Genomic DNA, 25,794 nt, shown 5'->3' on the forward strand with positions numbered 1-25,794 from the left:
TTATTTTATGAGTGATGATATGCTATTTTTAAATATTTGTGCATGTAATTTAATATAAAAATATATAAGTTATATAATATTTTATTATTTTATGAGTGATGATATGCTATATTTTAAATATTTTTGCATGTAATTTAATATAAAAATATATAAGTTATATATAACATACTTTTTTATAAAATTAAATTGAGCTTGTAAATATTTTTCTTTGTAAAACATATTTTCATGAACTTGTAAATTTTTTTTCATGTATTATATAGTTTATATAAAGCTATACATTTTGGACAATTGAGTAAAAATTTTAAAATTACTAAAAGTAGTTTTGAGAGAGATTTTTTAGTTAAATATACTTAGGAAGTGAAAAATATAAAAATATATAAGTTATATATAACATACTTTTTTATAAAATTAAATTGAGCTTGTAAATATTTTTCTTTGTAAAACATATTTTCATGAACTTGTAAATTTTTTTTCATGTATTATATAGTTTATATAAAGCTATACATTTTGGACAATTGAGTAAAAATTTTAAAATTACTAAAAGTAGTTTTGAGAGAGATTTTTTAGTTAAATATACTTAGGAAGTGAAAAAAAAATATAAAAGCAATTTACAAAGTTAAAAATTATAAGCAATTTTGTATCATAAAATAATAAATATTAAACTATTTTTTGAAAATACTCAAATTTTTATAATTTTAATAAACTCTATTACAATTAATTTTTTCTTCTCTCCCACATTCTCTATATTTATTTTTCTTACAAACTTTCATATTTTTAATAAACCAACAATAATAATTTTTTTTCCTTTTTTATCTGAACTCACATTTCTTTTTTCTCACATACTTCTTTCTTTATGAGGCAAATAATATAAATTAAACCTACAAAGCAAAATTCAGTCCCACAATGGTCAGAATAGTTAGAACATTGATGATGGGCTTTCATAGTAAACCCCAACCCGTACCCCACGTTTCGGGTTTGAAAAATACATTATTTCATAAAAAAAAAACAGAAAAGAAATTGAGAAAAATATATTTCATATTATTTTGTAAAAGAATTATTTAATTACCTCTTTGCTCTTTATTCGCCATAGCAGTAAAAGCCAGAGTAGAGTAATGTTCGTTTAGTCTTCACAATAATAAGAAGGAAAAAGATCCTTTGAAATCATTCCTTCATTTATTTCCAATTTTCAAAAACCCTAAACCGTTATTTCTTCTTCTCCTCTCTGCTCTCTCTCTCTCAACTCACTGCTGCCACAATGGCACCGGCGACGTCTTTGGATGAAGAAACCGCGAAGAAAGTCATTCGTCAAGTGATTTGCAAGACGTGTTTTTCATTTTTTAGATGATGAAGAATATTCATTGTGTTTGGATTTGTGTTTTAGTTGTTCTGTTTTATGTTTTGAAACTAGAGAGAAAAAATAGAGATAAGTAAGTGTGTGTCGAAAATAGATGATATGTTTGGATTTATGTTTTAGGGTAATTTAAAATAAGTGATGTATGTTTGATGTTGGGATTTAAGAGATAAAAATTACTGTTCATTATAATTTTTATTTAAAATAAATATTATCCAAAATTTATAATTTTTGTAATTAGTATGAAAATTTGAATAAACTCTATAAATTTTCAATTCATTTATTTTATATAATTTCTAAAAGATTTACATAATTTTTATTTTGTATTGTTATATATAGTGAACTTTTTTTCTAGAGGAATTGTCAACATCATCTAAAAAATTATTTTGAACATTTATATATACGTACTATAAAATATGCAAATCTATTGATATAATTAATCTATAATATTTTATTATTTTATGAGTGATGATATGCTATATTTTAAATATTTGTGCATGTAATTTAATATAAAAATATATAAGTTATATAATATTTTATTATTTTATGAGTGATGATATGCTATATTTTAAATATTTGTGCATGTATTTTAATAAAAAATATATAAGTTATATAACATACTTTTTTATAAAATTAAATTGAGCTTGTAAATATTTTTCTTTGTAAAACATATTTTCATATTGAACTTGTAAATTTTTTTTATGTATTATATAGTTTATATAAAGCTATACATTTTGAACAATTGAGTAAAAATTTTAAAATTACTAAAAGTAGTTTTGAGAGAGATTTTTTAATTAAATATACTTAGGAAGTGAAACAAAAAATATAAAAGTAAGTTGAAAGGGTGTTTTTGTTCAGCCAACACTAAATTATTTTTTTAGGGGGACTTTTGTTATAATAAACATAATTTAGGGGTCAAAATGTATAATAAAAATTTTATAGTTTTGTAATAGGTTTATTAGCTGTAAGATGGTCGCATGGTAAAACATATTTCAACTCTCTCCTCTTTCTCTCTCTCTAGGGTTTTGTTTTTCATCGATTGCACGAAAAATTCCCCAATTGTTCGTATCTATTCGATCGAAATGGTAAGCAAATGCGCGATCCTGATTTCCAATTGGTTTATACGCTATTGTTGGCTTCCCCATTTTGTATCTCGTGCTGTGATTTATCGAATGTTTTGGTTTAATTTTGTAGGAAAATGGAGGCGGAGATTTGGAGGCGAAAATTGAGATGTTGATGAATGTGGAGAGCAGATGAGGCAAGTGGGTGATGTTGCAGGTACGAGGAAGGCCGTCACACCTCTTGCAATTCTTCTTCTCACACCTCAAACAATACCCCTCATTTTCTCCCTCCAAGAAAGCCAAAGCCGGCGAAGGAGAGACGCCGCAGTTCCCTCCTCCCACCGCCAAAATACCCTCACCCAACCCCACAATCAAACCATTTCCCTTCTCCTCTGGTCACTTCTCCGAGGAAAAAAGTTAAAGAAAGCAGGTGAAGTCATTTCTTTTTTCTTGTGTTCATTTCTCACCCAAAAGACAGAGTAAAGAAAACCAAGAAAAGCAGGGGGAGAGACAGAGCGCGAAGGAGGCCTCAAATTATGGTATTGCGAAATGTTACTGCTGTTTGAACAATCCTTCTTGGCCCAATATTTTCTCATTGTTCATATATTGATAGATAAAGAAGGAATACTGGAATACCCTCTGTTGATGTCCTAAGTTTGCTCTCACTGTAATGTAAAATATGAGCAAGAGTGGAAACATAATTTTTCAATATGCAGGCCTTTCCCTCTTTTTTTTTTTTTTTTCTTTTTTTCATAATACCCAAACCTGAGGGTACATGTCTGTATAATTATCCCGTAATCTTCCTTTGTTATTCCAGCTCTTAAGATGTGACAATTTGTAGGATGTGAACATTTATCTAAATCATGAGTGTTCCATGGTTGCTCAGGTGTCATTGCTAAGAGGATATGAATCAGACAGGAGACCTGCAAACTTGACAATGATGGCTTTCAGAAGGCATATTCCGTTGATTTCAGACCACTCAATGTACTGCCCGCTGCTGCATTCCAAGGGGCTCATTATATTTCACCATTGAAAAGGCAAATAATCTCGTATGCATCTGGTGAGCAGAGATTTCCGCTTTTCTTATGACTTGTAACAGTTAATTTTCAGAACCATGAATGATGGCTTCCATTACATGAAGTTTTAATGGAAGCCACTTTTTTTTTTATGATGTTTGGTCCCCTTGACCTGTCCAAATCCAATTTTCATCCCTCTTTATCTTCTAATTCAAGAACCAGCTTCAATTTCTGATGGTTTTAAGGGCCTTCACAGTTTATCATTGTTGGTTATTACCACGAACAGTTCAGTCTCCTTTCCAAGTGGAATACATTCATCATCTAATACCATATTGTGAGTGAGAGGGTGTTTCTGCTGTTTGAACAATCCTCAAATTAGGATTTTCTGTACAGTTTGGTCTGATGTAGACGTTATTCGTGATATTCCTGTATTTAGTCAGTTTGGGTAATATTGAAGCTGATGAGCTTCTGCTCAAATATTGTTTCATTTGGTAATTTACTGAGTTGTGGAGCTTTGTGAGTACATGTATCATGAATGATTATGCTACTCAAGATTGATTTATGATCAGCTACCCCCAAAGCACTTTTATTGTATTTGTTCTCGAAAATGTGTAACTTGTTAATAGATCTGAAACTTATGCAAACCAATTCATTAGTTCATTGGTAGTGCTAGCTATTCTTTTGAGTGGATGGGTGGGCTGGTCCTCGTCCTACATTTATCTTTTTGATGTTGTTCAAGGGTTGAAGGAGTATAATATTTGGGCATGGAGATTGGGTGGTATTAAGTTAAGCACTAGTAGCACAATGACATTGGGAGGAGATAAATGGAACATAAGTATTGTCAAAATCTTTTAGATACCTTTGAGGACTTACCATGTTGGCGATCAACATAACAAAGCACGACGGTCTTGTATATAAGAGTGTCATTTTTTCTGTGTTTATGCGTATGTAATGAATCATGTTGTTCTTAGTTGTATGATGCCCTTATAAGTCCATGATTGATGGTTGGTTAAGGCTTCGTCTTAACAACTACTTATCTTTTTAAGCAATGCATTGGTTGTTCATATGTGTATATATATATGTGTGTGTAGACATTTGCCACATCTAATGCATTTGTCAATGTCTTTGTGTTTCAATGTTTCTGGACCACATAGGTAACCAAGCTTGTACACTCGTTTAAGGAAGGTTCGGAGGAATGGTCCAAGAAGGCGGTAGAGCTTGAGGAGTCATGAAGACTTTAGAAGTAAGTTCTATTTGTAATTTATTTATCCAACAATGGCGAATGATGCACAGTACACTAATTCCTCTTGTGAACATGCAGTTTGGTTGTGGAATTTCAAAATTATCTGTTTGTCTTATGTCTTAATGCATGCTGGATCCGAATGGAAGGTGTATGAGGTGGCTAAGACGGTCTTTGAAAACAATGACACAAAAACTAGAAAGTCTTTGCAAAGTGATAATGGTGGTAAAAAGTCGATCATTTTCTTCGCTTTCACTCTTCATTTCATCCATCAAGCATTCCTTCCTTTATATGTTTGCATTGTTATCTTGAGTTCTTGATATTTATCATCTACATTATGGGGTTGTGATTTTCTTTTTATCTATGGCAAGTTTGTTCCTTTGATAAATAGTGTTGGATGCTTTTTAAGTGGTTTTCAATTACTTTACTACTGTGGTGTGGGTGTTTCTCATCTTGTTTTATTTGGTTGTGCTTTTATGTTATCTCATTCAAGTAAACGATGTGTATTGTTCTTTGTGGTATATGAAGCTCTGTGAGACATATTTTGTTGTCGGGATGTCTGTAATTGTTTAGCATTTTAGTAAACGATGTGTATTGTTTAGCATTTTAGGATTACATGAAACTTCTCATATTCTAATTTTGATTTGAACAGCCCAATTCACCTTCCAAATGAGATAAAACCATTTCGAAAGTAAAGAATTCCATGACATATATGTAGTGTTAATTAACACATAGGAACCAGAGGGTAACTTCTTTTTAAGTTTTCATTTATCTTTTGTTATCCTATCAAACTACTTTTGTTTTGTTTTCTTTTGCCAGTTACTATCAAGCTACTTCTGTTTATATTATTTTTTAGTAATTTGACAAATAAATGTGATTTAGGAAGTCATAAGATTGAGACATGAATGTGCACTAGCGTTATGTGATTGTTGCTTTGATTAACTGTTGAGTCGTTGAGGCATAATTTCATGCATTTTGAATTGCTTTGAAACAGAGTTGGAATATCTTTGCTTCTACTAAATCTTAGGATTCTTGTGAGATCGTATTTATTTGCTAAAACTCTACCCGATTGATCCTTATATCCCTAACATGGGACATGCATCCATTTTGAAAAATTCAAAGGCCCTTCCCCTTCCGGAAAAAAATAAAGAAAGAAAGAAAAGTAAGAAAAAGGAAATTACATCTACTCCGCTGGTTTAGGTCACTTAGTAACTGGGTAACTTCATCACAAATGTTGTTATTCACGTAAAACGGTGGCCGGAGCTATGAGTATGCAAAGCACTTTAGGTAAAACGTGTTTTGGTTGAGTAACCGGGTGCCTTCACCACAAGTGTTGTCATTCGCGTCAAAAGGCCAGAATGCGATGTTTTTTGGTTGAGTAACCGAGTGCCTTCACCACAAGTGTTGTCATTCGCGTCAAAAGACTGGAAAACAGCCTAAAGAACACAAGTCGCGGGCAAAAACAAATGAAAAAAAAGAAAATAAAAGCCGTGACTAAAGCAGAAGGGGAAGAAAAAAGGAAAAAAATTCATTAGTGGCCAAAGAAAAGAAAGAAAAGCGAAATCCGTCCCGACTAGGTAGATGTAAGGAGATAAAAGGGTACTGTGTTAGCATCGAGGATGATAACATTTTGAAACCCATAGATTTTGTGGAAGCTTGATTGTCCTCCTCTATACTTGGCAAAACGAAGTGTTGTGATGTGATTGGCCTCTTACCCTCGTTATGATAAGTTAGCATTTGCATAATGTATTGCGGCGTTTGTGTTTTGAGATTATGTGCACATAGTATTTCATTCTGTTGGAGGCAATAACTTTAAAGACATTGCGGCAATCCTTTCTTTTCTTTATTGATTTATTAAAAAATTGTCACATTTCTTGGTGCTGAAAATTTTTGTGTGTAAAATCCTCTACTTTGGCATGCCTTTTCTTATGTGACTACTATTTTTGGTTGGGAGGAGGAGGAGATAGATTCTGGCCTTGTATTTATTGTAACGATATTTAAATTCTATATTATTATAGTTTTCTTTAATCTTATGAATTATTCCCTTTAGATTGCCATCCCAGCAGGGTGAGGGTGCAAGTTCAGTATATAGGCAGTAGTGCATCTTACATGACCGCCCCTTAAAAGGAAAATGTATGTGCTTGCATGTAAGAGTTAAAGAAGTCTACCATGCTGCACATAGACAAGTATTATAAATTTTTCACTTCTAATCTTTACTGGCCCATGAATGTGGTTTATCTAGGTATGTGAGGTTGGGAATCATTGTTAACTAATAATTGAAGATAAAATCAGATTCCTTTTTTGTGTTCCATCTTTCTGTTAAACTCTTTAATGAAGTTCATCAAATATCTTTCAGTTACATTTGCTACACTTGGTGAGAACACCAGATGATGTCCCTGGATGTGCTTCTTAGTGCCGGTGTTCTGTGGTGCAGGTGACTATTTATATGCTATCATATCATGTTTATCATTTGTCCCCTACACTCTTATGCAGAACCCATTCATTAGTTCATTGGTAGTGCGAGCTATTCTTTTGAGGGGCTAGGTGTGTTAGTGCTCTCCTGCATTTACCTTTTTATGCTCTTGAAGTGTTGAAGGAGTAAAATTCAAGTCCATACTCGACAATAGATATTGGGTGGTATTAAGTTATGAGCTTGCAGCAAGGTGTTTTAAATGAAAAAAAGATTACATCATGAGAAGAATATATGGAACATAAGTACTGTAAAAATCTTTTAGGTACCTTTGAGGACTTAGCATTTTGCTAGGGATTTTCTTATCTATTTGTTGTTCTGCATCTTTAGTGATTTAATCTTTGGTTGCATTGTAAGTCACTCTCTTAAATCAATGTTTTTCTTGACTACTGGTGCAAAAAGCTCGAGAATTTGTTGTCACTTCCAAAGAGCTTATCATTCGGGGTTCAGTCCTGGTAAGTCACTTGTACTGGCTTAATTCCTATCGATATTTATGTTGATCTATCTAGAGAAGTTATTTAATATCAATATCTGAAATTAAAGTGCTTATTCTGTTTATTCGATCTTATTGTTTTAGGATATTATTGTGGAGATGCTGCTGATATGGCTAATACTGAATCGTCGAGTGTTGCAAGAGAAGCTGCAATACATAGTGCCGCTATTAGGTGTCCTCCAATGGTGTCTCGCTTCCAGTTATCATATGATCTTGCAGTCTTGTTATGTTCTAGGTTTGTTTTCTTTTCTTATGTTCCTCTTCTGGTATCACGCAGAAATGGTCTCTTGGAAATTTTGTATTTTACCGGCATTCCTTTTCTTGTTATGCCCCTGTGTAGAAACCTATGGTAAGATAATAATTATTATTTAAAATTGAAATATATGCAAATAATTGCATCATTTATGTAATATATGACTTTTGATCACAATTGGAATGTGTCGCGCTGTAGAATGATGCATGTTAGTTGGAGCTAAATGAAGGTAATTTGGTGGATATCTCTAAGTCATAAAGTATCAGTGCATTTTAGAGGATGCTTGATGGTTTTGATTTTTTGAGTGGAATAATGGCAATATACTAAAATTGTCTACAACAGTAGACATACTGTCCCCCCATATTCTTTTACTATTCCTTTCTCGAATTATGATATGCCTGTTGCTATGTAAATTGTTGAACTTATGTACATGAGCATGCAATTGCAATCTCTGGGATTTTGGCATCTAACTATTTGGACAATGCTCTGGTCCGTTGTTGTGGGATGGGATGTTTGATGCTACATTTAGGATATTCTATATAGTTTGGTCTTATGTAGACGTTATTGGTGATATTCCTTTTTTTTAGTCAGTTTGCGTAAGATTGAAAGTGATGAGCTCCTGCTCAAGTATTGTTTCATTTGGTAATTTACTGAGTTGTGAAGCTATGTGAGTACATGTATCATCAATGATTATGCTACTTAAGATTGGTTTATGATCAGCTACCCCCAAAACCCTTCTATTGTATTTGGTCTCTGAAATATCCAACTTGTTAATAGATCTAGATCTGAAACTTTGAAATAATTAAGCAGGCTGTTCAATTTGAGAATTGGAGTTCATTGGGTTTAGGCCTTGAATTGGTATTCCTTTGTCTATACCTGTATCATCCAGAATGGTACCGTGATGCCAATCAGGATCACCATGAACTCTGTGCTTCCTGTTTCCATCATGTCTGCTGACTTGTATTGAACTACTCTGGCTCTTTGCGGATCTTGGGGATCTTCAATATCACTGAAGTGTTGTTTATATATCAAACTACTGCTGAACTGATGGAGTTTTTAGCGACAGAATATGAAATAAAGTAATTTCTACTGTGATAACGAAGAATTTTTTCGCTCTTATGATCATCTACATTTCTTAGACTAAATATATTATAAATTAGTTACTGAACGAGGTTCTTTCTTATTTACTTTGTTATTTAAATAGGATATTTATGGTAGAGAAATTTCTGTTTTTCCTGCTCCAAAGGGACAAATAATGACATGGAGGGAGTCTTTACTTGATACACCTACCTATGGTTGGGTATGCTTGTTTTACAATGTTCCTAAAACGGGCGTGTTCTTTTTCAGGTAGGAGATGTAGCATTGTCCATATTTCACAGTATGGTAGCCGCTCATTCAGATATAGATGATGCTGGAGAGATTGTTGCACCAACCCCCAGAGTAAAGAGGATCTTGTCAAGCTCACGTTGTCTTCCACATATTGCACAAGTAATATTTTTAAGTGCCTGTCCTTCTATTGGTTATGTGTGCTCTTGTCCCAATTTGGCCAACTGAAAAATCTACTCAGACTTATTAGAATAAAAAATTGCTAAAAAAGCAGAAAGTTATGCTTATTATTGTATCTTTTGTTTATTTACCTGGAGAGCCTGAAAAATGTAAAGGTTGATATGTGGTTTCAAATAAGTTCCATCAACCTTTTTCCTCAAATATTTGAGATTTTCAATCTGGCAGTTCTATGATTTGTATTTGCTTAGGATCGTAAGTCGAGGATTATGTTGATGGATATGCGAGGGTGGGGTACAGCATTTCCGACTTCTGTTAAAAGAGTTCTAAATTTTGCTTGTACGTAGATCTGGTACAAGTTGGTTCAAAAGAATTATGAAGGGCTGTTCATTTTGTTTTTCCCTTCCCTCAATCTTTACTCACTTCAACGAGCAGGCCATTCTTTCACGTACATAAAGCACTGGGCCCCTTAAAGCATTCCTTTGGTTATGAGCTTGGTTACATAAAAGATTGATGTGTGGCACGTAGAGTAAAATAGGATCAGAGCTTTATCCTACAATAAACCGGTTTCCTTGCAAGCCATTTAAAATGGGAGTTAGTTGTCTGGTATTTATGCTTATCATCACATGAGATGCACATTGGAGACTGATTGTGCAAACAACTGTAGAAGGGTCACTGGAACTATTGCACCTCCTTAAACTAAGATACAGTTTTCGTGTAATATGCACTTAGGATATCCACGTGTACTAGTATCCTTAAACTCCTGGTGTTTTAAAGATGCAACTTTTCATATTCTCTTGTGCCTTTTCATGGTAATTATATTATAACACTTTCACTTTGGAAGTGGGGTGTTCCTTTCTTTGCCTTCCAGAGAGGTTTGAGATGTTTTCGTTATTTTTTCTTTTGTTTTTAAGCTGAACTAGGCAGTGGCTGGATGGTGGCTCCATCAATATGCACATTGTTTCTCAATTTCAGAGCTTTGGTTAATGAAGCAAACTCTTTCCTCTATTTCTTATGTGCAGGGAATGCTTTCTGGTGAACCGACTATTGTTGATGCTGCTGCTGCTCGCTGAAAGCTACAGTTACTAAGAACCCAAAAGCAATAATCCGATTATACAGTACAGGCGCATTTTATTTTGCTGTGGCTTACCCTGGATCTAATCTTCTTTCAATTGCCCAACTCTTCTCAGTGACTCATGTATATCAAGCTTTTCATGGTGGTGAGGACTCTGCAGTTTCCTCTTCTCTACCTTTGGCGAAACGAAGTGTTTTGGGCGGCCTCTTACCTGAGTCATTGCTTTATGTACTGGAACGTAGCGGCCCAGTTGCTTTTGCCGCAGCAATGGTTTCTGATTCTGACACTCCTGAGATTATTTGGACACAAGATGCGAGCAGAAAATCTGATCCGTCAGGTAGCCTGAATCTGCAACTGGAGTTTGCTACTTGTCTTTCACCCCAAGCATCTTTTGTTAACATTTAGTATTTACATTCTAAAACATGGTGGTAGTTGAGTCATCCTCAATGCAAATAAGTGCTGCATTTAACTCTCAGTTTTATTTGATTTGGTTCTTCAGCATCTTGGTGATTTCCCCAGAAATTGTCACAGCATTTTCATTCCTTATATGACTATGCTCCAATGCTACCAGTGACATATCCAGAGCTGAAAGATGAAATGTGGTGTCATCGTTATTATCTCGAAACTTATGTGATGAAATTAGATTTCCTAATTGGCCTATTGTTGAACATGTTGAGTTTTTTGCAATCATTGCTAGTAATGTGGAGAGAAGAGTTAACTCGAAGGCCAATGGACCTTTCTGAAGAAGAAGCTTGCAAGATACTAGAGATTTCCATTGATGAAGTATCCAGAGACGACGCCCCTAAGAAATCAAGTTTTGAGTCAGTTGAGGAGATACCTAATATATCAAAGCAGATTGAGTATATTGATGAGGAAAAGCTCAAGAGACAGTATAGGAAACTTGCAATGAAGTATCATCCAAACAAAAATCCTGAAGGGAGGGAGAAGTTTCTGGCAGTGCAGAAAGCTTATGAGTGCTTGCAGGTATGCCAAATTCCTTGATCCTGTGTGAGGATCTGTCGTTACTCATAAAAAACGGAGACTATATGATTAAGCTTGAGAAAAAAATAAGATCATATAGACAAGGGATCTTATAAGCTGCCATATCTTATTTCAAATGAATTAGTCGACTTGTTTAGACGCCGTTTTCACAATTAAGCTGTTTATTTGACTGATAGAGAGTGCTCTAAAGGTATTTATGCTGTCAAGATGAGCCAAATGCTTTTTTACACATATAAATGGATATCAGTATTGGTTTTAAATTATATCTTGGAACTAGGAAGGACACGGGACTATATATATATATATTTTCTTCTTAGATATGATACTACCTCAATTTAAGGTGTGAACCAAGAAATAAATTTAAATATATAAATTTAAGTGGCTTTTGCGGAAGAGTGAAAATGTAAATCATAGGGCTTTCCTATGAGGTTTGGACTACTTACATATGTTTCCCTTTGGTTTTGTTGCCTCCATCTAGTATTTCATTCTGCAATCAGTAACCTTCTTGGAATATGATCAGCAAAGTTGGACAAAATTCCTAAGTTGAACCCTCATATGAGGGTTTTTATGAGGCATGTCTTTGGCCTTAATGCAATCCTCTTTAATTGGTTGTATTTCTTCATATTTGAGTTCCATGTTTCATATTTTCTTTTTAGTGATCTACTGCTTTCTTAATCCTCTTCCTTAGGTGACCATGCAAGGATTGCAAGGTCCCCAGACTTGGAGGTTGTTGCTTCTCTTAAAGGGCCAGTGTATTCTATATAGGCGATATGGGAATGTATTGATGCCATTCAAATATGCTGGATATCCTATGCTCTTAAGTGCCATTACAGTGGACAAGGATGATAACAATTTTCTTTCCTCTGATCAGCACATCTTCTAGTTGCATCCTTGGAGCTTGTTTGGTTGATGTAAATTCATCATCTGTAATTTCCATATCATTCTTCTTTAGATAAGTACTTTGTAGATGTACTTTTGCTTATGCTATTTCCACATATTTAACTTTCAGGTGCGAGTCTTCACCATTCAATGGTGAAGAGCTTGTGAGAGATGGTGGAATACCTCTTCTTGCAACCCTCCTTTCCCGTTGCATGTGTGTGGTCCAACCAACAACTCCTGCCACTGAACCGTCCGCTACTATTGTTGCTAGCATAATGCGAACCTTTTCAGTTTTGGGTCAGTTTGAAAGTGCGAGAACTGAGATGCTCGAATTTTCAGGATTAGTTGATGACATTGTTCATTGCACTGAACTTGAGCTTGTTCCTGCTGCTATTGATGCTGCCCTGCAGACCATTGCTCACCTTTCTATCTCCTCTGAAATTCAAAATTCCCTTTTGAAGGCTGGTGTACTGTGGTAAGATAGATCATTATATTGTTATGATTATGCTTTCATCAGTTTTCTAGCATGAGATTCTAGTTTCTGGAAGTTTGCAGAACACTACTGTTTCTGTTATGGATTTCTTGACCGTCCTTTTATATTTATCGCTTAACCTGGCTCCAAGTCACATATTGCTCAGTGACTTAGCTTCTATTCGTTCATTACTTTTCACTCTTTTGCCCATATAATTCTTCGTAGCTCATATATGGATATTGAATAATGAAATTACCCATATTGGTCTATTTATAATGCTCTTTGTGCTCATGTGGATGACTTTGTTGCTGGCATTTTCTCTGTGTCTGTCTGAGCTTGTATAGAAAACTTATTTGCTTGTGAAGGTGGTCATATTTTTATTTTTTTAAATTGAACAAAATGTTGGAACTCTAGTGTTGAAGATGCTTTGTGGTGACTATTCTTTGAATGGCAGTAATGTACTTTTTCTATGTGAAGTGTGAAAACTTAAGCTTTATGAACAACATGAATTTTGAAGCCACTGCATCATCTGGCACATGACTGTTACATCTTACAAAAACCACTCCGATGTTTCTCAAAAAACTGCCGTACCTTGATGTTATAGTTTTCTCTTGTGGTCTGTTACTTGAGTCGAGGTCCATTTACAAACTTGAGGGCTCATAGAGTTAATGTTTATTTGTTCGGTACCTTTTGTCGAGTCAATTTGCTTGCAAAGAGAGTCCAACTTCTATATTAAAACTGAACAAAATCTTGGAACTATTGTGTTGAAGGTACTTTATGGTGACTATTCTTTGAAAGACAAAATTTCTTTATTCTACGGCACTGTGGAAGTTTATGGTTTATGAACATTGTGAACTTTTGAAGGCCTCTGCATCAGCTGCCATGTGCCTGTTATATCTTAAAAACCACTCCACTGTTGCAAACTGCTTTATGGTCTTTCTCAGGTGGATTATTTGTTTGAATCCAGGTCCATTTCAGAAACTTGTGGTTTTATAGGGTCACTTTTTGTTTGTTCAGGTACCTTATACCATTGTCGCTCCAATATGATTCGACGACAGAGGAATCAGATAAGACAGATGCACATGGTGTTGGAACTAGCGTTCAAATAGCAAAAAACATACATGCTGTAAAAGCATCTCATGCCTTGTCAAGGCTTAGTGGTTTGGTTGACGAGGAGATCCCGACACCCTACATTCAGGCTGCAGTTGATGCCCTTAGAGCTTTACTAACCAATAAACTTGCAAGCATGCTGAAAATAAATTAGCAAAAGACCTCCTATTCACATTAAACTCAAACTTGGAGTCCCCTGAGGTAAATGCTGCAGATTTTGCATTTTAACAAAGAAAAAACATATTGGGTGCTACTTGAGCATTGCCTCATCTTCTTGCATCAGTATCTGCATATTTTCTTTGAATGTTGTGAAACTCTAGAGCACTATAATAGGGCAGGCTTCTTAGCATATCTTTTCTGATATGTAGGCAATACTTGCTTCTTCTTCTTTTGTAAGTACTTTGTTGGTTCTATTAGATGTAGATAACTGAGGGAAAAAAGCGAGGAAAGCAATATGTTCTTCATATTTGTGTTAATAAAAGGTTTCAAATTTACGTCTTTGGATCTTCTTGGCTTTAACTACTTGGTATGTAGTTGTCATGAAGATTCTATAACTGATTCAAGTTTCATTTCTTTTTCTTTTCCCGATTTACTTTTTTACTAGCAAATCCGGGTGTGGTGGTGGAGCATGGATGTTTTCTGGACGTTCTGCATTTAAATCTAGAGAACTTAATTATCCTTTGAACTGTCTTTTGCACTGGACATAGTATTTAATTCAAAGAATCTCTTGTGGTTTCTCATCTAACATATGTTATGGTACCCGTCGCATGTGCAACTTCTTCAAATTTGTCGTGTAGCCCTCTAATTTATAGTTCTTTCTTTTTCTTTCTTTTAAACTCTTCTAATGAAGTTCATCACTTAATTTTCTTTCAGTTACATTTGCTATACATGGTGAGAAGACCACGGTGATGTTCCCGGAAGTGCTTTAGTATTGGTGTTCCGTGGTGCAGGTAGCTATTCATATGCTATCATATCATTTTTATTATTTGTCCCCCGATGTTTTGTGTTGCTGGGTTCTCATTTTCTTGGATTTTTGACTAATTGGAGCGTATTTCTTCATTGTTTTTGCTGCTCTGATTTAATTTATTTAGTAATAATAATAGCATTTGTGTTCTACCATCATGCTTCTTTGTTGTTGAAACTCTGTTGTTCTCCATTTTCAACTTTCTTTTTTCACAGCATATATAGTCAACTAACATATTGTAGAATTCTTGTAAAGTTGTGGTAGAGATTGTGTTCTTGCTTGAGTGCTTAGACTCACGTTGAAGTAACTTTCTCCTTGCTTGTACAACTCTTTGACAGCATAAGAATTGGCGGGTGATGAATACAGTTGTTGAACAAAACCTTCCAGCCAAAAGGGTAAGAATAGATCCATCCTCATACACTCTCATTTATTATTTAAAAGGGTATATAATTGAAATAATACATAAGTGGTGTTCACACTTTTATTATAGATAATATAATAATATATATAACTGTAAATGAAAAGCATATTAAGTTATTGTGTGTATTATAAATTTGTGAATGATTAGCTATTATATTTCTTCATTTATGACTGTCGTTAAATAATTTTATAATTAATTTTTTTAGTTTTTAATTTATTTGCATAGGATAATGGAGATAGTATTTCTCATTTTTTATATTTCTTCTTTTTTGTGATGACAATTATATCTCTTTCTTATAATAATAGATTGTTAAATTATGTATAGTAACTTTGTAATTAGTTAATTTATGTAAAATCAAGTTAGTAGTTAAATTCTAACTTGGATGTTATATGATAATTAGATTCCAACGGAAATGATGCAAATTATATTGCATAATAAGAATTATTTATGATTTATTATATATTAAAAATTATATGTAATGATTCTTTCATTTATTTTATATTTGTTTCACTTATTAATTAAATTTTTTATTTTATTTGTGTGTTGTGGAAAAAAAATATTTTAAAATTGATGGAACGAATTGGAGTGCTACAAATTAAAATTTTAATTGATTATTTAATTTAAAGATTAATTAAGAATTTAATGATTTAGAAATTAAGTGGACCAAATATTTTAATGCAGTATATATGTTAAGTAGTAAGACATCAATTATTTATAGGCTTGTTACACACACACACATATGTATATATATAATTATATTTGTTGTCATTTTTTATGGTTTAATGATTTTGAATTTTAATGTTTATAAATTTTTACAAGTTTGGGTTGAAATTTGATCAAATTGGTAAGAATTTGTAAACGTTAAAGATAAACAATGACATCAATTGCTAAATAAGTCAAAATTAATTTTATATGTAAATATTTGGAATCACGTGATTAAGACACTTATTTGTACTTTTTGATCTAAAATAATTATTTTTAAAGAAATTATCTACACGCATATTATATTATACAATTATATTTTTTTATATTATGTATAATTTACTGTAGATAAAAAAATATTTATTTGTGTATTTAGAATAAGAAAATTGAATTAATTGTACATAAATTGTTTATAATTATGTTAGTATTTTGTGATTTATTATATATTACTAATAATATTTTCATATTATTATATTGTTATATATAGGGTCCATTATATTTATGGTCTCTTTTTGTTTTATTTTTTGTGTACCAATGTTATAATAGGGCAAATTACATATTTTTGGTTTTTTAATGTTGTCGTATAATAGGACTTTTAAAAAATCTACATGCCTTATATAACTATATTTGTCATATCATTTATGAATTACTTTTATTCCATATTATTAGATAGATATTTATTCGCTTTATTAGGCAATAAAAAAAGAAAAAAATTGAATTTATTGTACAAAATAAATAAATAGTCCATATGGTTATTATATTTGTAATTATAATTGAATTGATTGTATTTATAGTTCTCATGTAGGGTTAGGAGTTAGGATATAATATGATGGTCTTATAACTGATAGTAGAAAATTAAAATTACGTTATTTAATTATATTTTTAATTAATTTTTTGGGGATATGTCATATATATATATAGGATGATGTTAATATATTATATTTTTATTTTTATAAGCGTAAAATTTTTTATCAGTATTTTTGGACCAATTCCTAACGAAAAAGGGTTAAGCCTAAAACAATGAAAGTTTCAGTGTGTAATTTAGAACTTTTTGGAGGAAAATATAATTTTTTATTTGAAGTTAATCCTAAATTTATTCATTAATTATGTCAAGTTAGTTGCTTATTTTGTTAATAAAGTTTTAATGGCAACTTAGCTATTTCTTTAATTAATTTTGTTAATTTATAGTAATAACTAGTTAATTTTTATGGACTAGTCTTCATATACATAATTAACATTAATATTAATGTTTATAAATTTTTATAGATTTGGTTTGAAATTTGACCAAATCCGTAAGAATTTGTAAACATTAGAGATCAAAATCATATTAGATAAAACACAGTAGCTTGTGGAAAATATATAATAAAAAAAGTCAAAATAATTCTATATGTAAATATTTGGATCACATGACCATGACACTTATTTTTACTTCTTGTACTCTAAAAAAAATTAAATTTAAGATAGGATTTTTAAAAAAATTATTTACATGCATATTATATTAAAGGCTAAAATAATGAAATAACAAAATAACTTTTTTTTTCTTTTTGCACTTTCTGTACTAAAAGAAGTAATTAGTTAGACTAAGAATAATTTATGTACTAAAATTGTCTACATACATATTATATAATTATATATGTTATATTGTTTATGAATTACTATTATAATCATATTGTTCATATTATTATATATTTATTCACTTTATTAGATGAAGATTGAATTTGCTAAACAAAATTAAATAAATTGTTTATATGTGGGTTGTTCCTTGTTTTGTCATTTTTCGTTTAATTGATTTTGTTAAATTATTATGTGGGTAGTTATTTTTTTGTACTTGTTGTGGTATTTCTACGTGTATATAATAAATAAATTTTATAATTTAAAAAATTATAATTTGTGAGGTAGTGGTTTTAATAATTAAATGATATCTTTGTGTAAAAATATCTTTGTGTTAATTTTTAATAGAAAAAAAGTTAGATTGATAAGTCTGTTTTCTAATTTTATATGTAAGCTAATATTGATTTAAATTTATTATTTATTGATTTAAATACTCCCCCTATTACTTTAAATTTTGATTTTGAATAACATCAAAATAAAATAAAAAACTAATTTATTATTTATATCAAAATAAAACTTCAATTTATTAAAAAATTATAATATATGGTCACTTATTAATGTATATAACCAAATATTACGAACATATCCTTGCTTTGAATTTTTCACAATACAATTAGTAAATAAAAATTAATTTTTAATTCATTTGAAGATAAAATTCTTATTTTATTTATTAGAATTTATGGTAAATACTTATTAAAATTACAAGTTCTCTAATTTTTTATTTCTTAATTGTCAAAGTTCATTAAATATTTTCAATAATAATTTAATTCAAGTAAAAGTTTTATCTATTCTATTTAAAAGTTTATTTATTTCATATTAAAATAAATAATTTGAAAATAGGAGAAAGAATATTCCATGTCTTTCAGTTTTTTATTAAATTATGGGCAAAAAGAATATTTATCTGGCTGGGCAGTGGTCTTAAAAATTAAACTTTATGAAACATAATTTTACTTGTAAGGCAAATAAGAATATATAAATTTTGAATTTCGTCAGTCATTGAATATTTCTATGTATATTTTTGTACTTAGGACGAATATAGGTTATGTATATGGAATGGAGTAAATATTATCATATATTCTTTTATAAGTACAAACATTATTACATGTAAATGTGATTGAGGGGGTAAAATTAAAAATTTGTGTAACATTTTTGCTATCGTCAATATTTTTCATCCAATCCTTAACAAAGAGGGTCAGATTAGAATTTTTTTTTTTTTTAAAAAAAGTGTAATTCCCATTTTTAAAAGCGATATAAGTATAATGAACCTTAGATTAATTATTTCTCAATTATCTTCTTGAATCATATTATATTATATTATTTGAAATGTTGAGGTGGATAAGTTATTTGTTCCTTATTTTGTATTATATTTAGATTTAATGGTGATTTATTGTTTTCATGAGTAGATTTGAATGTAGTCTAATTATTCATAATTTCTTTAATATTATGCTTATATATTTCTATTTGTATTGTAGGTATTAATTAATTTTGTTAAATTTATAATTATAATCATATTATTAATCCAACGATGGGACTGCATACATAACTTAATTTTTCTTTTCGTTTTTCACTTTATGTACTCTGAAAAATAAAATTAAATTAAACTTAAAATTAAATGATAAATAGAACTTATAAAGAATCTACATGTATTTTATAATTATATTTGTTGTATTATTTATCAATTACCATTATAATTATTTTATATTATTAGATATATATTCATTCGCTTTATTAGGCAATAAAAAAAGGAACAAAATTGAATTTATTGTATGAAAATAGTCCATTTTTAGTATATCTGTAATTATATATCATATTTGTGTTTATATATTTTTATGTATATTTATAGTTTTCATGTAAAATTAGGAGTTTGGACATAAAATTCTCACCTTAGAAGTGATCTTAAAAATTAGAATTACATCACTCAATTAACATTTTTAGTCACATATAGAATGAGGTTTATATTATATAATTTTAGGAAAAAATCCAGAGATACCCCTGTAATAATAGGAATGTTAAAAAAACTCCCTATGAAAATTAAAGTATCAAATACTCCCCCTATGATATAAAATAAAGTTAAAAAAATCCCTCCATACAAAAATTGGACCGCACGTGTTTAGACTGTGATTTTTCTATGAAAGTATTTTTTTTTATATATATTTTTGCCATTCTTTCACTTGTAATATATATAATATTATATATGAATTTAATAATTAAATATTATTTATATAATAATTATTTAATTAAAAATATTATTCATTTTTAATAATAATAAAATGTTCTTTTATATACAAATTAGTTAATTATTTATACAATAAAATATTATTTTAATTAAATTAAAATTAATTATATATAATTAAAAAATAAGCGGTAGTTGTCGCCCAAGAGGACGATGTCGATCGGCCAGATCTGGGCAGCCGACGATGCCCAAATGGACTGTGGGGGGAGGAAAGGTAGGTCACCGGGAGGAGGGGGGGTTTAATTGTTATTTTAATTTTTTTTATAAATTATAATTATATATATTATAAATATATTTTAATAATTATAAATTATATATCTTATGAATTAAAAAAATTATATATTAATAAGCCTAATTTGACCGGTTAACTAGAAGGGGTGTTTTAGTCATTATTTTTAAAAAAATAGACTCAAATTGATCAGGGGCGGTATGGGAGGCGGTCTGATTATTTATTCGCAACATAGGGTTAATTTTTTATATTAAAAAATTTCATGGGGGAGGATTTTTGATATTTTGTTATATCACAGGGATCAAAATGAATTTAACACTATATTTTTCTTTTTATAATGTAAAATTAAAATTTTATCAATATTTTTGGACAATTCCTAATGGATTAAGTTGAAAGTTTGAATGGTGTGTAATTTTAGAACTTTCTGAAAAATGTGTAATTTCGCATTTTTAAGTTAATGTTGCTTATTATTATATTACTATGTAATTTATTAGACATAGGGAGTGTTTTGCCTATTTTCAAATCAGAAGAGGGGGCTTTTGCTGAGTTTTTAGATCACATGGGGGTTTATGCAATTTGGCTCAAATAATTACAGTCTTCACCGGGAGGGAGGGGGGGTTAATTGTTATTTTAAATATTTTTTATAAATTATAATTATATATATTATAAATATATCTTAATAATTATAAATTATATATATTATGAATTAAAATAATTATATATTAATAAGCCTAGTTTGACCGGTTGACTAGAAGGGGTGTTTTAGTTATTATTTCTAAAAAAATTGATCATGGGGTGGTCTGATTATTTATTCGTAATATAGAGGTAATTTTTTATATTAAAAATTTCATGGGGAGGGGGGATTTTTGATATTTTGTTATATCGCAGGGATCAAAATGAATTTAATACTATGTTTTTATTTTATAAGTGAAAAATTAAAATTTTATCAATATTTTTGGACAATTCCTAATGGATTAAGTGTGAAAGTTTAAATGGTGTGTAATTATAGAACTTTTTGAAAAAAGTGTAATTTCTCATTATTAAGTTAATATTGCTTATTATTATATTACTATGTAATTTATTAGACATAGTGAGTGTTTTGCCTATTTTCAAATCAGAAGGGGGATTTTGCTGAGTTATTAAATCACATGGGGGTTTTATGCAATTTGGCTCAAATAATTACACTGTCTTTCCTTGAGATCTGGTATAATTACACGTAGATTTCCTGCGGTTTGAAAATTTACATTTACTACTCATAAGGTTTGCTTCTGACTAATAAATTTATCCATCCGTCACTTAAAATTTATAAAAATTGCTAATATTTTTTTAAAAAAAGGATGACAATTCATAGTGGTCCTGATAAACATTATAATCATAAACACAAAAACGTAATAATTATTTGGATTATATAAACATAGTTCTATCTGATAAAATTTAGTAATGTCAAAGTGTAAGTATGAAAAAGTATGACCATAAAACAAATAAATTTATAGTTTATTTTGAATAGAAATAAAGAAGAGAGGGATGATTAGTTTTCTAATTTTATAAATTTTAATTTTTATTATATTTTATATTATTTGTATTATATTAGAAATTTATAAATTAATTTATTATTTATATTAAAATATATTTTGGCAAAAAATTTCACTTTTGGTCCTACTAAATAGGGTCATTCTCACTTTTAGTCTCGCGCTTTAGGTGCTCAACACTTATAGTCCCAAAATCCTAATTTTTTAACACTTTTAGTCCTACACCGTTAAAAACTGACGGAAACGGCACGTGACACGCACGTGCCGTTAGTCAGCTGGTATGGTCCATGTTGGTCAACGGCAAAATATCACTTTTGGTCCCACTAGATAGCGTTATTCTCACTTTTGGTCCCACGCTTTACGTGTTCAACACTTGTAGTCCCAAAATCCTAGGGCCCGTTTGGTTGTGTTTTCATTTTCATTTTCAATTTCCAACATTTGGAAATAGGTAGAAATGCTTTATTGGTTTTTGTGCAAAAATTGATAATATATTTGGATTAGTTGTTTCCAAATATAGGTATATAGGTGTGAAAATGTTGAATATATGTATATGTATTTTTGATGTTACAGAAATTGGTTATAAGGGTTGACCAAATTGATTGAACATTTGTGTCTTTTTCTATTCATATTTATGTATAGATATATATACATATATATTGTGAATGCCAAATAAAAATGTGAAGAATATACTTTATTCAATACTTTATTTAAATAAGTTAGGTCTAAATTAAATAAATAATTTAATATGACCAAGACATCAACAATATAATTCTGTTTATATTTTCAATTTCAATTAAAATATTTTTTTTGATTTTATATATATCAATAAAATAGTATTTTATATTAAGGTGCAATATAAATTTTTTAACACCTTTAGACCCACTCCGTTAAAAACTAACAGAAACGGCATGTGACAAGTCACGTGCCATTAGTCATAGGGTGGCAGATGAGTCGAGCCGACTCGACTGTGAGCTCGAGCTCATGTTTACTTGTTCACCGCTTGCGAGCTGGTGAATTTTTTTTTTTATATATTGTTTTTAATTTTTTTATATATTTAATTTTATATCTAATATTTGATCAGTTTTATAATCTAAATTGATCGTATATTATAATTATTAATCAATATCATCTATTTTATTTTGTATAATAATAAATTATGATACTTTTATCTATATATTTAATCTTTATACAAAAATAAATCTAATCAACAACTTAGCAAATTATAATATTTTTTATAATTAAAATTATTATTTAATATGATATATAGAAATTTATGTTATATTTTAATATATATTTGTATTACGTTAATATTTTTTAAATTGACAAGTAATTCACTTATGATTCTTTATTATTTATAAATTTATGTCAAAATTTAGTAATTCTTATGAATTAATCTAAAAATAATAATAATAATAATAATAACAAAAATAATAATAATGATGATGATGATGGTTGAACAATTCAAATTATTATTTTTATTAGATATATAATGAGATTAAAAAGTTTAATCAATAATTAAGATATCTTAAAATTTGGGCACCTGATTCATACGAAATTTAAATATATACAAGATTGTGTCTATTAGATCATATCAGACGGTATGACTTAAAATCACATGGCCTGATTCAACGATACACCGTCTTGAATGATTACTCTTATATTTCGATATCAGATGGTTTAGGTGTGTTTTTAGCATCTTGTTTAATTTTTTTTCTTGGGTTTGAGTGTGTTTTCAGGGGACAATGATTTGTTTATTTCTTGTTGTTGTTGTTTGGTTTTATAAAAGAGTTGTAATGTTGTATGGAAGATCATTATCGATTAGCAAAATTTCTGAAAAATTTTGTATGTAATGTTGTAAAATTCCTCTCCTTCCCACCTCTATTCTTCTGCAATTTCTGGAACAAAATCGAGCTCGAGCTCGAGCTCGAACTAAATAATGTATCGAGCTCGAGCTCGAGCTCAACCTCGGTGAGCTCGTCGAGCTCGAGCTCAAACAAAGAACCCTCTCACACTCAGTTTCTTTTTCCTTCCCAACCTCATTCATGGCGGCTCATAGGCCTCTCTGTCTCTCTACATTTTACCATACCAGTGGTATTTGACTGAGAAGTTGCAAGATTTGGTCTAGAGGATGACTCAATGAACACAGCTCAAACAAAGAACCCTCTCACACTTAGTTTCTTTTTCCTTCCCAGCCTCATTCATGGCAGCTCTTAGGCCTCTCCGTCGCTCTGCATTTGCATTCTTCTCACTCTCACTCACTCTGCTTCAGATGTTGAGTTGCTTTTGATGAAGATTAAGCTTTCACTGCAAGGAACCGTCGAGAACTTGCCGTTGTTGTGCTGGAATGTCTCAGTCCCACTCTCCATTAGGGTTTTGGGACTACAAGTGTTGAAAACGTAAAGCGTGGGACCAAAAGTGAGAATGACTCTATCTAGTGGGACCAAAAGTGATATTTTGCCGTTGACCAACATGTACCATACTAGTTGACTAACGGCACGTGACAAGTCACGTGCTGTTTTCGTCAGTTTTTAACGGCGCGAGACTAAAAGTGTTAAAAAATTAGGGTTTTGGGACTACAAGTGTTGAGCACCTAAAGCGCGGGACCAAAAGTGTGAATGGCCCTATTTAGTGGGACCAAAAGTGAAATTTTGCCATATATTTTTTACATTTAAAAATTATAATGTGGTTAAAATATATTGAAATATTTAATGAAAATTAATTTTGATTTTTGATTCATTTGAAGATAATAGTTTTCTAATTTTATTTTTAAAAAATTGTTTTTATTTAGTAGAATGTGGTAAATATTTATTAAATTAATTTCAAGCCAATTATTAATTCAATTTCAAATAGTTACTGATATATTAATAATTAACTAAAAATAAATTGGTAAAATTCTCTTATTTTTTATTTTGAAAAATCATAATTTCATCTGTTTTAATATGTAACACAAGAGTCATATCAGATCCAATTATTTTAGGTATAAAATGACTTGAAAAGTAATTGATTTTATTTAGTAGAATGTGGTAAATATTTATTAAATTTATTTCAAGCCAAATTAATAATTCAATTTCAAATAGTTACTGATATATTAATAATTAACTAAAAATAAATTTGTAAAATTCTCTTATTTTTTATTTTGAAAAATCATAATTTCATCTATTTTAATATGTAACACAAGAGTCATATCAGATCCAATTATTTTAGGTATAGAATGACTTAAAACACAATAAATATTTTACGGGTAGAGTTTGGATAAAACATATAAATAATATCAATGAACATTTAAGGAGTCTAAATTTGAATAAAATAATACCCACATATTGACAGATTTACGAACTAGACTTAAGTAATAATAATAGTGGCCACGCTTGGGCCACAAGCCCAAGCCCTAACACTCAAAGTAAACAAGAAACAAACTTTTATTGAATTAGGCTATTTATCATAACCCCAAGTGAACGGCCTTAAGTCGAATGACAAAGTGAGAAATTCCAAAATTTTAGAAAGCAAATTGTGATAATATAATTTGACCATTTAAAATAAAATACTTGTTTCGGAAGAAAATGAGTATTTTTTAATTAATTTGAAGAGTAAGCACAATAGAGCAGCAACCACATTTATTTCTATGACGGCACAGTTCTGAGCAATAGGATTCCAACAGTGGAGACAACCAAAGAGTCCTGAGCTATGTGTTCGTCCTTGATGAGACCTTTTTCCCCATAATTTGACACCCATGGAGGAGCTTGCTCAGATTATCGTTGATGCATGATTTGACGTTGTCCTCGAGCAATACCTGTTTACAAATGAAGAATTGATTGATGAAAATCAATAAGAAGGAACATAATTTGACCTGTCTAGTATTTGATGGAAGAGGTTAAACTACTAGAACCAATACACTTATGTAGCCAGTGCTCGTTGGGATCATTAAAGTGAATCTTTTGGATGCTACAAGATAAATGAAATTTAATTATTTAATTTATGAGATTATAAAATAAATGAAATAGTTATAACTTTCTCATTACAAATAATGATTTTTGAAATATAATAAATTATAACTAATGAGAATATAATATAAGTAAATTGTTAGAATCCTATTATCATAAGACATCTAGTTGAAATCCAACTAATAATTTGAACATAAATAATTAAATTACTACACATAATAATCTAGTATCACACGAAA

At 30.3% G+C, this 25,794-nt stretch overlaps 1 protein-coding gene across 5 annotated transcripts; it reads left to right on the forward strand.

Annotated features, from left to right (window-relative positions):
• The first annotated feature begins 2,336 nt into the window (after nt 1-2,336).
• LOC105162395 (dnaJ homolog subfamily C GRV2) lies at nt 2,337-25,775 on the forward strand. Of its 5 annotated transcripts, none has more exons than XM_088880461.1 (16): nt 2,337-2,436; nt 2,546-2,951; nt 3,299-3,472; nt 4,583-4,671; nt 7,025-7,102; nt 7,541-7,593; nt 7,716-7,866; nt 9,232-9,372; nt 10,410-10,799; nt 10,962-11,446; nt 12,153-12,375; nt 12,474-12,818; nt 13,833-14,126; nt 14,799-14,875; nt 15,228-15,284; nt 25,249-25,775. In XM_088880461.1, exons 10-11 carry the CDS (start codon nt 11,024-11,026, stop codon nt 12,345-12,347), a joined length of 618 nt encoding a protein of 205 aa, XP_088736587.1. In that variant the 5' UTR covers nt 2,337-2,436; nt 2,546-2,951; nt 3,299-3,472; nt 4,583-4,671; nt 7,025-7,102; nt 7,541-7,593; nt 7,716-7,866; nt 9,232-9,372; nt 10,410-10,799; nt 10,962-11,023; the 3' UTR covers nt 12,348-12,375; nt 12,474-12,818; nt 13,833-14,126; nt 14,799-14,875; nt 15,228-15,284; nt 25,249-25,775. The 5 variants fall into 5 exon arrangements, with proteins under 5 accessions (XP_088736587.1, XP_088736584.1, XP_088736586.1 ...); XM_088880458.1 differs by lacking the exon at nt 25,249-25,775 and adding an exon at nt 23,884-24,448; XM_088880460.1 differs by lacking the exon at nt 25,249-25,775 and having other exon boundaries at nt 12,153-12,390; nt 15,228-15,481.
• The last annotated feature ends 19 nt before the right edge of the window (nt 25,776-25,794 follow it).

This window comes from Sesamum indicum, linkage group LG5 (genome assembly GCF_026168435.1).
Source record: "Sesamum indicum cultivar Baizhima isolate 11 linkage group LG5, ASM2616843v1, whole genome shotgun sequence".
Taxonomy (NCBI): Eukaryota; Viridiplantae; Streptophyta; class Magnoliopsida; order Lamiales; family Pedaliaceae; genus Sesamum; species Sesamum indicum.